Below are 16,961 nucleotides of genomic sequence, written 5' to 3'. Positions count from 1 at the left end.
GTTAAAGAAAATGAACAGAAATGTTTTTAAAAAAGTGAATAAGTGTGAAAAGGAAAATACAATATTCAACTGAAAGAGGAACTCGCTGACTGGATGCTAGCAGCTTTGATTGGCGACTCTGCTTCCTGCAAACAGTCCAGGAAACTGACTCGACAGCCAGGGAATTCCTTAAGTACGTCAGTCATTATTGCAAAATAAACACAGACAGTTTGATTAGTATGTGAAGTATTTTAACTGATACGCTATGGATTTTTAAATCTCAAGATCAATCTTTTAGCCTATGCTGTTTTCTGTTAATGTGTGAACAAAACCTCACTAAACATTATTTGTGGCATGCCTGCCATCCAATTATTGGTTATATAGTATGTCACAAAAGTGAGTACACCCCTCACATTTCAGCAACTATTTTAATATATCTTCTCAAGGGACACTACTATAGAAACTTGAATATAACTTGGATATATTTTAGAGTAGTCAATGTGCAGCTTGTATAGTAGTATAGATTTACTGTCCTCTGAAAATAACTCAACATACAGCCATTATTGTCATAATAATTGAACTTGTCCAAAGTGTCAATATATTGTGTTAGCACCATTGTTATCTGGCACTGCCTTAATCATCCTGGGCATAAATTTGACCAGAGCTGCACAGGCTGTTGCTGGGATCCTCTTCCACTCCTCACAGAGCTGCTGGACATTAGACACATGAGGATGCCCCACAGGTGCTTAATAGGGTTCAGGTCTGGAAACATACTTCCTTCAGCTTCCTCAGCAAGGCAGTTGTCAGCTTGGTAGGGTGTTTGGGATCGTTATCATATTAGAAAATTGCCGCTCGGCCTAGTTTCTGAAGGGAGTTTCTAGTTTCCCTCAATGAACTGCAGCTCCCCAGTACCAGCAGCACTCATGCAGCCTCAGACCATGATGCTACCACCATCATGCTTGACTGTAGGCAAGACACAATTTTCTTGGTACTCCTCACCAGGGCATCACCACACATGCTGGACACCATCTGAGCCAAATAAGTTTTTATCTTATAGTTTCATCAGACCACAGGACATGGTTCCAGTAATTCATTCTCTTGGACAGGTTGTCTTCAACAAACTGTTTGCGATGTTTCTTGTGAGCCAGCCTATGCAAACTGACTTGTTGCAGTGTGCGGCGTATGGTCTGAGCACTGACAAGCTGGCCTTCTACTTCTGCAACCTTTAAAGTAATGCTGGCAGCACTCATGCATCTGTTTTTTGAAGCCATGTTCCGCACCTGACACACAGAAAGAGTGCTCAACTTCGTTGATCGACCCTTGCAAGGACTGTTCCGAATGGAGCCCATCTTGGAAAACCTTTAACTGCTCTAATACAAGATACATAACTTTGTATGGTCATGTCAAGTATGACTATACTATACAACCTGCACATTGACTACTCATATATATATCCGAGTTTCATTTCTATAGTATTGTCCCTTGAGAAGATATACTAAAATGGTTGCTGAAATGTGAGGGGTGTACTCATTTTTGTGAGATACTGTATATATGCACTTTAACAGCACTAATCCCACTTTGTACATTACAACTTTTTAATTAAATAAATAAAATATATCTTTTTATAATCTGTTTATTTGTAGTAAATTATTATTACCCCTGAGTGGTGCAGATTTAGTGCTATGACCCCTGCAACTCTCAGTCAGTTGTTTAGTAACATGACTTCTCTTGTTCTGTCAAGTCTTTTTCTTTATTGTACTTTATTGCAATTGAAATGTAAATTACACAGAGAATATATTTTTTTATCTGCAAAAGACAAAATGGTACATTTAAGTGGTACACTGAAAGAAGAACACTGTGATGGACTGGCCATCCGTGCAGAATGTGTTTCTCCCTACTTAGAGGATGGAAGTAAAGAAACAGGACCATAAAGACACCTCATGTCACTGCAAGTCCCTTCGTTGCCTGCCATTGGAAAAACACAACAGCCAGTTTACATCACACTCAACTCTTCTTCAAACAGCTTATCCCAGTCTGGCTACAATTAACTAATTCTGGCCACATAACCCTCTCTTTTCTTAATATGAAGAGTATCCACTTGTCCAAATCATGGAACGTCTGATCTTTGTTCCTCAGTAGCGGAGTAACAGCTATGAGAACAACTAACACCCCAGCCACATCCAAACAAAGCTTGTAGACTCAGCTACTCTAGACCTCACACACTAAACACATACATTGCTGAAAAAAAAAACAATCCAGGCTTATAGGAAATACATGACTCTTGCTACATTTCTGTAAAGCTGCAAAAATGTACCCATACATACAGTACATTTCAGTGCACTTTCCAGATGAAATGAACACTAGAGACAGTGAAACCACCAACTTTTTTTTCCTCTTCACACAAGTGATGATGATCACAGGGGCAGATTATTGATTAATAAAAACTTATTTTCACGTGGTTCCTTGCACAATACTATATTATGACCTCTAATTTTACCACTTTTACCATAGTGCATAGTTTGTAAACTGATACATTTTGACATTTACGTCACATAACCAGCTCCATATGTTAATGGCTTTTCTGATGGTATATAGCTGCTCTGTAGCTGACCTTGCATAGTGCTGCACTTGCGATGTGGAGCACATCAGATGATTTAAATTATTTTAAATGTGATAAAGCATTGACACTTTAGCATTTTATTTTTGAACTGCCATGGTATGTGCATTAACCAGCATAATAAAATATTGGCAAAGTCATGTTTAACTGATTGAACACGCTATTTAGTGGCAGTCAAAGAAGATTTAATTTCAAAACAGCCGTGAAACATGCTACAAGCAACTTGATTATCATTTTGCAAAAATGAACCCGAAGGCGCTTTACACTGGTCTGTTTAATAAAGTTGCATGTGCAAAGAATATTGCTTATAGTGGGCGTCACCTGAAAAGGGTAGCAAATGTATAAGTTTTACAGAAATGTAGCCGAAGTCACACATTTCCAGTGAGCCTGGGTTGCAAAAAAAAGTGAATCCATACCACTCTTAAAAGTCAAAAGTTGTTGATGTATAGAATGCACTTTGCACCAAAGCTCAAACACAACAAACTAGGTTTTTAGCCTCTCGAATGAAGTTCTGTGCCTCTGTGCATGCGATCAGTCCACTTGACTTCAGTACCCCCACATTTGGTGTCTTGTATGCCATCACAGCTTCCTGTCCCTCAGCTAATAATGCCGAGCAGTCAGACCTCACGTCTTTGAACTCAAGTGGCTCTTGTTTATTTGATTTCTTGGGAAAGGGAGGGGGTAACAAGTGCTGGAAGTTCCTCCATAGACATGGATCTAATTTGGCCACGGGGCTTTGAAGTCTCTGGTCCAGTTCATCTCCTTATGTGCAATTACACCCGCCAACCACATTAATACAGGCTTCAAGGGCTCCGGCCAGGGTCTTATTAGTTACAGTCAGCCTTGTTCTACACGAGTCTGCGGCGAGAGCATTTTTTTTAACATTTCAAATCTAAACAATAGCCCCTTTTTGTCAGGCATGGTCCGGGGCCCCTCAAACAACATTTCGAGATCACAGTTCAAAGACCCGGCGCACGCCTCTGAATAGCTCTGACTAGATTCTTTCAGAATCGCAGCCACAGCTCTGTGATCTGATATGTTTATGCGTTGTAATTGGTGACCAGCGTGGCCTCCTCTGTCCTTGAATATTTCGAGCATTGCGCATAGCAGTGCATTATTTTAACAAAACCAGTGGCCGTTTAGGAATCTAACCATAGTCATTCTTTTCAGAGTCAGAGGCATGCATTCGCAAGGATGGTAACACTAGATTTGCTCTGAGGTTTGTTCTGTGTATCTTGGTTTCCAGGAAAATCGTCGCAGAACAATGTACATTCTTTTCAGGCTCATGCAAAATTAAAAAAGCCAGAATGAACCAAGTGTATTTCTTTACGAGAAAATATTTTCATAAAGAAATCACTTTTGCTCATCTACGGATCTACGGTTGCTGTTATGACATTATGATTTTTGCTACACATTATTGTTACACACAATAGTACATGGTAAAAACAATGGTTAGACATTAATGGGCTAGCATAAATCATATGTTCCAGTTATAGCATATATAGACAAGTTTTTTGCATGAAAGGATTAGTTCACTTTCAGAACAAAAATGTACAGATAATGTGCTCACCCCCTTGTCATCCAAGATGTTCATGTCTTTCTTTCTTTAGTCGGAAAGAAATTATGTTTTTTGAGGAAAACATTTCAAGATTTCTCTCCATATAGTGGATATATATGGTGCCCCCGAGTTTGAACTTCCAGAACGCAGTTTCAAAGGGCTCTAAATGATCCCAGCAAAGGAAGAAGGGTCTTATCTAGTGAAATGATCGGTTATTTTCTAAACAAATTGACAATTTATATACTTTTTAAACTCAAATGCTTGTCTTGTCTCATCTCTGCAATGTGCATGTGTAGTCTGTGTGATCAGGGTCAAAAGTTAGGGTATGTCAAAAAACTCCCATCTCGTTTTCTTCCCCAACTTCAAAATCATCCTACATCGCTGCAAAAGTACCAACCCAGTGTTTACAAAGTGAACATACAAAGAAGATCAAACAGCCTTTACAAAAAAAAAAAAAACCGGTAAAACAGCATTGTAGGGCGATTATGAAGTTGAAGATGAAAACCACATGGCAGTTTTTTGACATACCCTAACTGTATTTACCCGGATTACACAAACTACACATGCGCATCACAGAGACAAGACAAGACGTGCATTTGAGGTTAAAAGAATATAAACTGTCAATTTGTTTAGAAAATAACCAATCGTTTTGCTAGATAAGACCCTTCTTCCTCAGCTGGGATTGTTTAGAGCCCTTTAAAGCTGCATTTAAAATGCATTTTGGAAGTTCAAACTTGGGGTTCTATTATACAGGGAGAAATCCTGAAATGTTTTCCTCAAAAAACATAATTTCTTTACGACTGAAAGACATGAACATCTTGGATGACAAGGGGGTGAGTACATTATCTCTAAATTTTTGTTCTGGAAGTGAACTTATCCTTTAAAAACAGCCATAATTGTGACTGGACAGATACAGTTTCTGAACTCCCAGTGGGTGTCATTGATGTGTTAATGTATTCATCTGATTGAGGTCAAAAATTTGTGAAAGTTCTGAATTAGCCATTTTTGCTGCTTAGTTTTAGTAATTTAGTAAGTGCTCTTTTATAGGCTGGTAGGACAGTCTGAGTTCTAAAAGTTACAGTATGTTTTAATAGCACATTGAAGTCTTTTATTTCCAAAGATTAAGGACAATTTGATTTGTCACAACATGAGCCCTAAAAAGTAGAGTACAATAATCTAGTCAGGCAGTTGTGGGCTTACCATTCAGAATCCTATGGGCTGCTTATATATTACTGTTGAGCTCATACTCTTCACCAGAGAACTAGGAGTTTGGCCCATAATGCTCTGGGAATGCTTGCACATGTGAATGATTTTGTGCATGAAAAATGTAGTGGTTCTTAAAACCTAGCAGGTAAGTGGTTTTTAATATGATAAATGTACCACTGAACTTGAGCTGTGTTTGTCTGCAGGTCAGCTTCCTGCAGAAGAGAGCGTCAGTCCTACAGGAGCAGCTAGATGCTAGCCACATCAGGAGGTGAGGACCTGGACATGCTTCTACACACACACACACACAATTAATGCAAATGCTGTTTATATATACAGTCATGCTTTGAAATGCACAAACCATGTGTGCTATATGTCAGAACGACAAACACGACAAGTGCACAAGACACCCCTCTGCTGTCTTTGTCCAAGTTTGGAGTACACAAACGCTATAATTACTAATACACAAAAGGACCAACCGCAGTTTGTTTTTACATGCCGTTTAGAGATAATACAAAGTAAACCTGTAAAACTTGATGCCAAAATGCTGCATAACAGTCTCATTGGAGCTTGGGATGTTCAGAAGTGCTTTCCAGTTTTATCAGGCGGTCAGTGGACTGTGAATGTGTTGACTGAGACTGAGAATCACCATCACCAGCTCCATAGTAAAGAGACCATGTGAACTATAAACCCTCCCCCACCTGAGCCCCGACCGCTGCAGGTGTTGATTGGTCCTTTTGATCAGAGTAGAATAAACAAACAGTGTCATGTGTCAGTTGTGACCGATGGTTGATGCTCATTTCCTCTTTCACTCTAATTGGTAATTGGTTACTGATTAAATATTGTCTGCTGGTGGAGCCTGAGAAAAACCGCAGCCATTCCACAGCAGGCCTTGTTCACACCTGGTATTAACATTACTTTTAAATACAGGTATAAACACAGTTTATACACTGTTTAGAGAGACTGCATTCGCTTGAAATTATTCCCACTTTCTTTCTTGTTTTGCACTAAGGCAGTTGAAATTGGCCAGTTTATTGCTTACACATTTCACAATTAATTGAATTTTACTTAAATATAAGTAAGCATAATTTATTAGATTTCAGAGTTCAGAGGTCTCCTTTCCAAAAGGTAAATAAGTAATATCGGAAAATAACAATTGCAAAAAATGCAGAGGCAGATGCGTGAGTTTTTTTTATTGTCCTCATTCCTTTGATAATAAAATTACCATTATAACATTTTAATAAATTGTGTATAGCCCATCTAAAATTATTTTGATGGGTCGACTAGTGATTTTTATTTGTCACGGGGAGCTCAGACAATGTGCCTTCAGTTGACTGAGATTTTATTTGGTAACACTTTATTTTACGGTCTCTTAACTAGTTGTTTATTAGCATGCATATTACTAGAATATTAGCCATTTATTAGTACTAATTAAGCACATAATAATGCCTTATTCTACATGACCTTATTCTAAATCCCTTATCCTACCCAATACCTAAACTTAACAACTACCTAACAAACTATTAATAAGCAGCAAATTTGAAATTGATTGAGGGAAAAATCGTAGTTAATAGTGAATAAGTGTTACCTATTCTAAAGTGTTACCTTTATTTTATTAAATACATTTTAAGTCATTTTATTTAGTCATGTTTTTTATTTGTTATGTAGACTAAGCTATATTGTTATCTAGATTAAGCAAGTGCATTTGTACTTTTGTGTTTGTCTTTTTAACTTTTATTAGACTGTAGGTTGAAATAAAAGAATTCATGAAAAAATATATTTTTAATAAAAATGTTCTTGCTGAATGTGGTTTCATATTTTTTTATTTTTTTTTATCTTCAGAACAAAATGTACAAAACATTTTAATTTGCAACGTTATGGAATCAAGAAAATACCAAATCAAGAAAATAATATTTGACAAAATAAGAATAAATATTGCTTGAGAGGTACATCTTACCACAGTAAAACATTTGTTCATTCTTTTAACTGTTTTTAAAACCTTCTGAGAAATTTTTAGACTGCTATGTACGAATAGTTTCAATGTACCTTTGAACTTTATCAAGAAACAAGCTTTAAAGGGAGCAACATACAGACATTAAAGCCCCTTTTCTCAAAACAAGTGTTTCCAAATTAGTTTTTTTTTAATCAACAAAGAATTTCTGCATTAGGGGAGACACTATAATTTGCTAGATTTTATACATTTTATTCCCCCCAAAAATTTAAAAAAATATAGTGTTTCCTGTCTGTTCCCTTTGTAAAAACGTTTGACTCTAATATGTCAGAAAAAAAAAGTAAACAAGAATTTTGAGACTGACTTCATCCAGTGTTTAGATATTTGTACTAAAAAATACACATATTTCATTAAATAATGTCTCATTTGCATATTTAAACCTAACATTTTTAGAAAACTTGTATTACAAAAATGTTTGCAATTATTAATGTAATCAATCAACTGGGTAAGTAAGGTGATAACTATTAGTTGTTGTTTTTTTTTTTGTTTTTTTTACCCTATTCCCCTGCAGTGTCTCGCCTTAAAGTTGAAAAATCGTGTTGTGAAATCAGCTATATCAGTAAACATTGTGATATGCTTTTTCCACATGCAAAAAAATCCTTAGATGGAAACTTGGCTGTAATGAAAGCATGTTTCAAGCACTAATTCAATGCAGTGAAGGAGTGTACATGTACATGTAGTGTAACTGAGGGTTTTATCATGTATTTTATCATTCTGTTTTTGTGACCAGTAGTTTTAGTAATTATGATATGGAAAATTATGGAAATTGAGTTTGGAAGCACAAACCACACCTCATCTCATAAACTCAACTATTTTCTGTTGAGCTATTGACCAGTTCTCAGTAGTACACTAAGCGTGAAAAACAAAATCGAATGTTCAGCTGCCAGTTACAGTTAAAAACCTAATTCAGATTAACTTCAGCCATGGTTATTTAACTGGCATGTTAAAAAATGAATTTCCCACAACATACTCTGTGGTGGTGCATGGCGTGATCTCTAAAAACATGCTTGAGGCTTGAATATGTTGTTTAAAACTGTTTCATTGAATACATCATAATCACTACCCCTGTGTGTCTCTGTCTCACTGTATAGGTAGTGGATGATATCAGGCCATCAATATTTGTCCACATGCAGACCATCCTGATACACGCGCGCCCATCCTCATCCTCATCCTCACTCACTGCTGCTTTCATGCTGCACTTGTCTGACGTGCCACTTTTTTTAAGCCGTATTTGTGTAAGTCATTGTATTTATATTTTTGGTTGTTGTTGTTGTTGTTGAATTCATTGTTAACTGTTCATCTGTGAAATGCATCAGTTGTTTTTATTATTATCATTCTAATTAAATGACATTGTTTCTCAAATCACTGACATTGCATCGGTGTCATATTTCTGTTGTCTTTAGTTAAAGGTGAATCTGTGAGTGTGTGCTACTAGTGGAACTATATGGAATTGCAAAAATAATAAGCATACAAAACAAGTTTCCCCAAACACTAATTTCTCATTTGTCAAACGGCTAGTCCTGCCTCAAACTCACACTTGGATTGAGTCAGAAGTTGACATGTTAGTTGACATATTGCTCAATCATTCACCGTCACAGTGTTTATACTCTTCAAGAAGATATACTATAGCAATGACACTGCATGATAAAAAAAAACAGTATTTTAGCACAGACAATTATACACATCAGCATCAATAGCATTATTTAATAGTGCACTGCAAAAAATGCTTTTCTTACTTAGATTTTTTTGTCTTGTTTAAAAGCCAAAACATCAACAAATCTTAAATCAAGTAGGGTTTTCTAGACAAGTAAAAAATATTGTCTTGTTTTCAGAAAAACAGTCTAAATTAAGTGAGTTTTTGCTTGAAACAAGCAAAATAATCTGCCAATGGGGTTTTCTGCTTGAAATAAGATTATTTTGCTTGTTTAAGCAAAACCCACTTAATTTTGACAATATTTTGTAATAATTTTACTTGTCTAGAGAATCTTACTTGATTTAAGAAATTTTTGATATTTTGACTGGAAACAAGACAAAAAATCTCAGTCCATATGTATCAGTGTAGGGTACATGTGGCTTCATTTTTTTTTCTTTCTTTTTTATGCATGGTTACTATTTCTTTAAATCTCTTCTACCTGTTATGGGATTGTTCTGTTTTATAGTTCTGCAAAAGACCTTCAGAGTTTACAGTAGCACACTAAAAATATTCTCTCTCCTTCTTTGTTAAAACAATAAATTCTGCATTTTTTTAGCTATTTTTCTCCAGAGTGAAAGACTTATTTCATCCTGCCTTCAAAATTAAAGGGGTCCTATTATACTTCTTCACTTTTTCAACATTAGTTAATGCGTAATGTTGCTGTTTGAGAATAAAAAAGATTACAAAGCCCAAAGTCCACTCAAAAAGAAGATATTCTCTTTAAGAGAAAACACTTTTCAAGAAAGACAACAAACGGCTCTTTTGACTCGGATATTGTGACATCACAAAGTCATTTATTTTAATAATTCCCGCCCACAGAATATGCAAAAAAGGAGGAAGTTTTTCACCATATATAGTAGGGGAACTTACCATTAACTGTTTAACAGATGTTTAAAAGTCTTTTACCGTTAAATTCACGGTCATTTTTTACAGTGTAAAAACTAAATCAAGACTTTGTAAAAGTTATAAATTATGTCCATTGTCTCTCAGCAGAAATCTGAATCGGTCAGTCAAACAGGTAGTCTTACCCCAAATCACAGCATCATTTGTACCAGTGCTGCCATGTGGGTCCGGTCAGGATGCTCAAACAAATGTTTATCAAACATTGTTTTGACAGCAACTTTTACAGACACATTCATTAAATCCATTGTGGCTATAAAATGTCAAATCTCTATAATAATACATAATACTGACATAATACATAAATCTATGATTCGTAAGTTCAAAAGTCATGTGTAGTATAGTATAGTATAAAATATGCTACACTAATATTGTAAAGTATTTTTTTAAATTGGAAATGATCTTTTTATGCTGTAAACAATGATTAAAGTTGCCATGAAACAGAATTTACTTCAGGGTGAATTGGCTTATCAAGCTGGAAAAAAAGTGTAGGCCATGAATGGAGTCTTACAAATGTCAGCAGAGAAAAGAGTGTCTCACCACAGGAAGAGTAACATTTTGATTAAAGATGAGGTCTAAAAATGGATTTCATGCAGAGTAGGATTTTTCTTTTTTCTTTTGATTTGATATGCAAGAAACATTTCTTCTTGAACCATTCTCAAAATATGTTTTTTTTTTTTTTTTTTTTGAGTAATGAAAAATATTTATAGTCAAGAAAACACCATGTAAAAGGATTAATTTCATACCAAAACTTTATAGTGTCCTTGTTCTTTACATCTGGAGCACCACTTTTATGACATTTACAGTTGTTTATTGTATATTTTACACTGCAAAAAAATGTTTTTCTTACTTACATGTTTTGTCTTGTTTCCAGCCATGGATTTTCTAGACAAGTAAAATTATATTTTTTGTTTTCGGAAAAAAAATGTCAAAATTAAGTAACTTTTACTTAAGCAAAATAATCTGCCAATGGGGTAAGCAAAAAACTGCTTATTTCAAACAGAAAACAAGATTATTTTGCTTACCCCATTGGCAGATTATTTTGCTAGTTTTAAGGAAAAATGCACTTAACTTTGGCTGGAAACAAGACAAAAAAATCTAAGTAAGAAAAGCATTTTTTTGCAGTGTAATCAGTTTCTTTTCCTAGGTTAAGCCTAAGTGCAATGTCTAATAACTGCAAAAAGAACATGTATATAATTTTTTGGACAGTCATTGTTAAAAACTTACAAGTACAAAAGTACAAAACACTGTAGTAATGTATGTCCAAGCTCAAAGCTCAGAGAATGAAAAGCCTTTCCAAATGTGCATGATTTTCACCATGTTAAAGAAAAAACATCTTATTTAGTTTCAGTACAAAGTAATTGATTTTCAATATTCATGTAAAAGATGTTCATTTAAATACATCGCAATTTACTCATTACGGTCGCAGATGTAAATTGGAGAGGATAGTGACACATCTTATTAAAAAGTAAGTTATTGACATATGTATCAGTTTTTTTACGTCTTGAGATCACTTTAAATGCACGTTCAATCTTACATTCAGTCTGGCACAGTCAAATTCTAAAAATGCTCTAGCACATTTCACGAAAAACTCATTAGTCTGTTTATCAGTCTTTCAGTTTTTTGAGAGATTAAGATTGAGATTAAGATTAGATTGAGAGAAAGCAAACTAGACAGAGGGGATAAGTGGACAACCCATATAAGCAGTACATCAGATCCTCTGAACTAGAAGCTAGAAGCTCAACTAGAAGCTTCACTGAACAGAACGCACTGAACACCAGCTTCACCGTGATGAGAAGACTAAGATGCTGCTTCACATCTGATGCGTGGCAAATAAGAAGAAACATGACAAAAAAAAAAAAAAACTAAAGTTATGTTAAATGATAGTAAATGATTAAGAGTTCTATGGAGTTCATCTAAGTTTGAGTGAACAGTTCAGTTAAAAAGCGATGCTACAAAAAGCATGAGATGAAATGTCTTCATGTGCACTAATCACAAACCTTTTCTTCAAACTGAAACCAGTCCTGTAACCTTGAGTTTGTTAAATAGCTTTGTGGTACAGGCCTCGGGTTGACGGTTCATTCATCTATCCATCCATCCATTCCCTCAACTGCTTGTCCCAAGCTGACTCTGCAAAACCCGAAATATTTTTCTAAACAGCACAGTGTTATGAAAAAAAATGTGATGTGTCTGTAGATACAAAATGGTAGCAAAATGATACTGCGTTGCTTGTAACATGTTTCACTGCAGTTAGCGATCTGTCTAGTATCTGGTGCGTTTAATTTTCTATGAAAAAAAGACTGTTGTATTGTTTAATTACATTGTCCATGTATGTATAACATCACCTTAGAAATGAAATGTCTGCAAAAAGGTTAATGCTCAATCGCATTTTTAATTAACTAAATCCTACCTTAAACTTAACCGATAGCATTAACAAAACAAACAGTAGATAAAAATGAAGAAACCATACCATTTTAGCCTCCTTATTCAGGACTTTGAGCTGTTGTGTGGAGTGGTGTGACGTTCACTGGACTCTAAAACTGCTGTGAAATATATGTATATGTAGTTGTTTACAGTTTTTCAGAAATATAGGCCAAGTCACTTATTTCCAGTGAGCCTGAGTTGGATGCTGGAGTCTATCCCATCATCTCAGGCCGAAAGCAAGGAAACACCCCAGATGAATGGCCAGTAAAGTTGACAATACATATACAGTATCTCACAAAAGTGAGTACACCCCTCACATTTCAGCAACCATTTTAGTATATCTTCTCAAGGGACAATACTATAGAAATAATACTTGGATTTATTTTAGAGTAGTCAATGTGCAGCTTGTATAGCAGAATAGATTTACTGTCCTCTGAAAATAACTCAACATACAGCCATTATTGTCAAAATAGCTGCCAACAAAAGTGAGCACACCCTAAGTGATAACAGCAGTATGTTGTTTAACCGTGCAAAGCCACATGTCCTATTCATCATGTTTATGTTTTTGTCTGCTTGACAGGACCATACAAAGTTGTGTATCTTGTATTAGAGCAATTACAATTTAGTGCTTTAAATTCTCTCATACTGACCACTGGATGTTCAACATGGCATCTCATGGCAAAGAACTCTCTTAGGATTTGAGAATTAAAATTAGTTACACTACAGAGGTCAGAGTCATATAGAGGTTTTCCAAAATGGGTTCCATTCGGAACAGGCCTTGCAAGTTTCGATCAACGAAGTTGAGCACTCGTTCTTTGCATCAGGTGCAGAACTTGGCTTCAAAAAACAGATGCATGATTGCTGCCAGCATTTGAAGGTTGCAGAAGTAGAAGGTCAGCTTGTCAGTGCTCAGACCATACGGCGCACACTGCAACATCTGAAGCTGGCTCACAAGACAGCCTGCAAACAGTTTGCTGAAGACAATCTGTCCAAGAGCATAAATTACTGGAACCATGTCCTGTGGTCTGATGAGACTGTAAATTAAACTTGTTTAGCTCAGATGGTGTCCAGCATGTGTGGCGATGCCCTGGTGAGGAGTACCAAGAAAATTGTGTCTTGCCTACAGTCAAGCATGATGGTTGTAGCATCATGGTCTGGGGCTGCATGAGTGCTGCTGGTACTGGGGAGCTGCAGTTCACTAGGCCGAACGGCGGTTTTCCAACATGATAACGATCCCAAACACACCACCAAGATGACAACTGCTTTGCTGAGGAAGCTGAAGGTGATCGGGTGGCCAAGTATGTCTCCAGACCTGAACCCTATTAAGCACCTGTGGGACATCCTCAAGTGGAAGCTGGAGAAGCACCATGTGTCTAATGTCCAGCAGCTCTGTGAGGAGTGGAAGAAGATCCCAGCAACAGCCTGTGCAGTTCCGGTTAATTCCATGCCCAGGATGATTAAGGCAGGGCCAGATAACAATGGTGCTACCACAATATATTGACACTTTGGACAAGTTCACTTAGGGTGTACTCATTTTTGTTGCCAGCTATTTTGACAATAATGGCTGTATGTTGAGTTTTTTCAGAGGACAGTAAATCTATACTGCTATACAAGCTGAACATTGACTACTCTAAAATATATCCGAGTTTCATTTCTGTAGTATTGTCCCTTGAGAAGATATACTAAAATGGTTGCTGTAATGTGAGGGGTGTACTCACTTTTTAGTGAGATACTGTAAATAATAAATAATACAGATTGCAATTATGAATGTTAAACAAGATAAAACAAAAAAGTTTCTAATGACCTCACATTTGAGCTGTCTAATAAATTGACTCACAATTGATTCCAGTAGAGTTTCATGTTATCATGTCGCTAAGCAAACAATGCGATACTTTAAGGCATCTATAATGCCTTAAACTGCTGCCTATAGGTAGACAGTTGTGTTGCTTTCTATCCTGTGCTTTGTAACATCCGAATAGCTGTAATCCTAGTCAGTATTTACACAGCAAAACAACAGAACTTTGTCTGACAGAAAGATCGCAAGTGTTGAAAACTGCTTCCCGGACAATATTTTGAAGCAGCATACGCTAAAGCTGTATTATTTTCAGAATAGTCTCCAAAAATCTGTATTGGAGATTACAATCTTTAACACATCTACCCACTCAAATTCCTCTTGTCCATGATCTGATCTGCTTTTTCCAAAGGTAACACAACCCCACCAGATATTTATTTGATGTGCAGATTTTACTGTTGCAGCAGAATGGGCAAACGTTAGACAAAGCTCTGAGTAACAGGAGCTTTAGATTCTTGCTGGAAAAACCTTGGAGGAGTTGTGGTTGGAAACCCTGCTCAAATGATCATCAAGAACCTGTCTCCAGTCCTGAGTGCTGTTTTATCAAGCATTGTCTCTCTGTGAATAGGGACTGTGGTCTTTTGGTTAGACAAGGGGTATTTGGTGCTCCGTTTTCCACTGTTTCCCTCAGTAGCAGCAAAGCTTCTATGCTTTTAATAGTCTTGAACTTATTTTGAAATGCATCTGTTTTCCTTAATCTGTTTTCCAAATGGTCAGTAAAAGAAGGTATTTAAATTAAATCAATGGAAACAATCCCTGGCACAGTTCCAATTCAAATCTTCATAGTAAAAACTATTTATAAAAGAAAAACAAATATGATGCAAACCCATGTGTTTTGGCAAATAATGGTGCAATCCACAAGCACAAGGATGTCAAATTAGACACACCAGCTCAAATAAAATGAGAAAGGTAATTAATGTCCAACAACCACTAGGTGGAGAGTCTAAAAAGGACACATCTAGATAATAGTTTACATAACATGCTGTGCCTGAATTTGCCTGCTTATGCTGCACCCTAAAAGTATCTTTTTGAAAAACGAAAGAAGACACTGTGTGTAGCAGAAGAGTAGACATACTTCCTCATCTTAAAATGGTGCTCTGACACACAGTTCCCAATATTATTTGCTGATAAAACATAACAGGTAACATAAATACATTTTTTTCATGATGTTAGATATTATTAATGATTCCATGGCATCTCTACTTAATCGTCGATCTCATGAACTTCTAGTTCTTTTATTTGCGTTTGTAGTTCTGAACCATATTCTCCTTCAAAGCACCGTGGGTTGTGGGCAAAAACAGCTGACAAATTGTGCAAGGATCCTCACTTTGAAAATGTACCCAGAATAGTAGATTATCCAGGGATATTTGGCAAACATACTTTGCTTTTGGGAAGCACTTATTTGAATCTTACATACTCTTTAGCATTGATATTTGCACACTGGGATGCAGGGATAGTTTAACATATCTAATAGTTCCCACTATAAAAATGTGAGTTTTTCAAAGTAATAAGACACCATAGTATAGCTATTCATGGAGCCACTTTCGTTTCACTCTGTTTCTTGCCATTCATTTATTACTGTGCCGCACAGAACGCAAAGACAGTGGGATGTCTGTTAAACAATAACATGGGAACTCTCTGCGGCCTCTATTATGCTTCAATCTCGCCCTGTACCGCAGTCACCAAGTCCATCCAAACAAGAGGTCACATATTTAACGTGACCACGCTCCACAGGACTTCACAATAGATCCCAACTGCAGCCAGAACCAAAGCTATTTTCAACCTTATCAATATTTTTCATCTTTGGAGTATTGGGAGGATCAAAGGGTTTTTTACACACTCCGGTCTGTCTCTGTCTTATCTGCTGATCACGAGGGCGTAGCGCTGTGTGCCATTACCTCATAAAGGCAGATTACAGCCAATGGAATATCCCACAGCGGCCTTAGAACAGGAGGTGGCAGTTAGGTTTCCACACCTGCATTCCAAAGGAGTGTTAATATTTATTATCATTTTACTGATATGAAACCATGTACCATTCACTTTGGTCAAAGTTTGTATTTGCATTCGGAAAGCCAGTGTAATGCTGCCTTCAAGTCATATCGTAATGATCGTGTTTAGGAAATGAACGCACATGTGTCATAATTACTAGTGGAAAACTAGTCAGGTCAAGTCTGTGATGTGTGTTCACGTGATTTTAGTGAAAAACTAATATAATAGGGGTGGCATGGTGGGTAACAGCAAGGAGATCCTGGTTCAAGTCCTGGCTGAGTTAGGAGGCCATTCTGTTTAGAGTTTTCACTGTTTCACTGTTTGTGTGGGTTTCCTCTTGGTCAAATCTCCACAATCCAGAGGCATGCAGGTGAACTGAAGATGCCAAAATTGACTCACACAGGATATGTCCTTGCCTACAGCCTGAGATGCTGGCCTTTCTATATCTTTTTCTAACAAAGACAGAAAGATTTTTAGCATTAAGGTAACAAAATGAAGAGCGAACACATTTTATGTAGTTGATGCTATATCTGTGTATTATTTTGTGTGTGTGTGTGTGTGTGTGTGTGTGTGTGTGTGTGTGTGTGTGTGTGTGTGTGTGTGTGTGTGTGTGTGTGTGTGTGTGTGTGTGTGTGTGTGTGTGTGTGTGTGTGTGTGTGTGTGTGTGTGTGTGTGTCTCATGGTAGAAAATACAATAAAATTGATAATACAGTTTTTTAATACCATGTTTTTTGA

The 16,961-nt window shown here is 36.5% G+C and overlaps 1 protein-coding gene across 1 annotated transcript in view; it reads left to right on the top strand.

Moving 5' to 3' along the window:
* The window catches only part of cep112 (centrosomal protein 112), a 192,039-nt gene extending 186,407 nt beyond the window's left edge, over positions 1-5,632 (top strand). The window contains 1 exon segment of the mRNA XM_073834124.1: positions 5,529-5,632. Within this exon segment, the coding sequence (XP_073690225.1) occupies positions 5,529-5,632 (104 nt within the window).
* Positions 5,633-16,961: the final 11,329 nt, after the last annotated feature.

Source organism: Garra rufa, chromosome 1, assembly GCF_049309525.1.
Source record: "Garra rufa chromosome 1, GarRuf1.0, whole genome shotgun sequence".
Taxonomy (NCBI): Eukaryota; Metazoa; Chordata; class Actinopteri; order Cypriniformes; family Cyprinidae; genus Garra; species Garra rufa.
The sequence above is the reverse complement of the archived record's forward strand: the minus strand, read 5'-3'. Positions and strand labels throughout refer to the sequence as shown.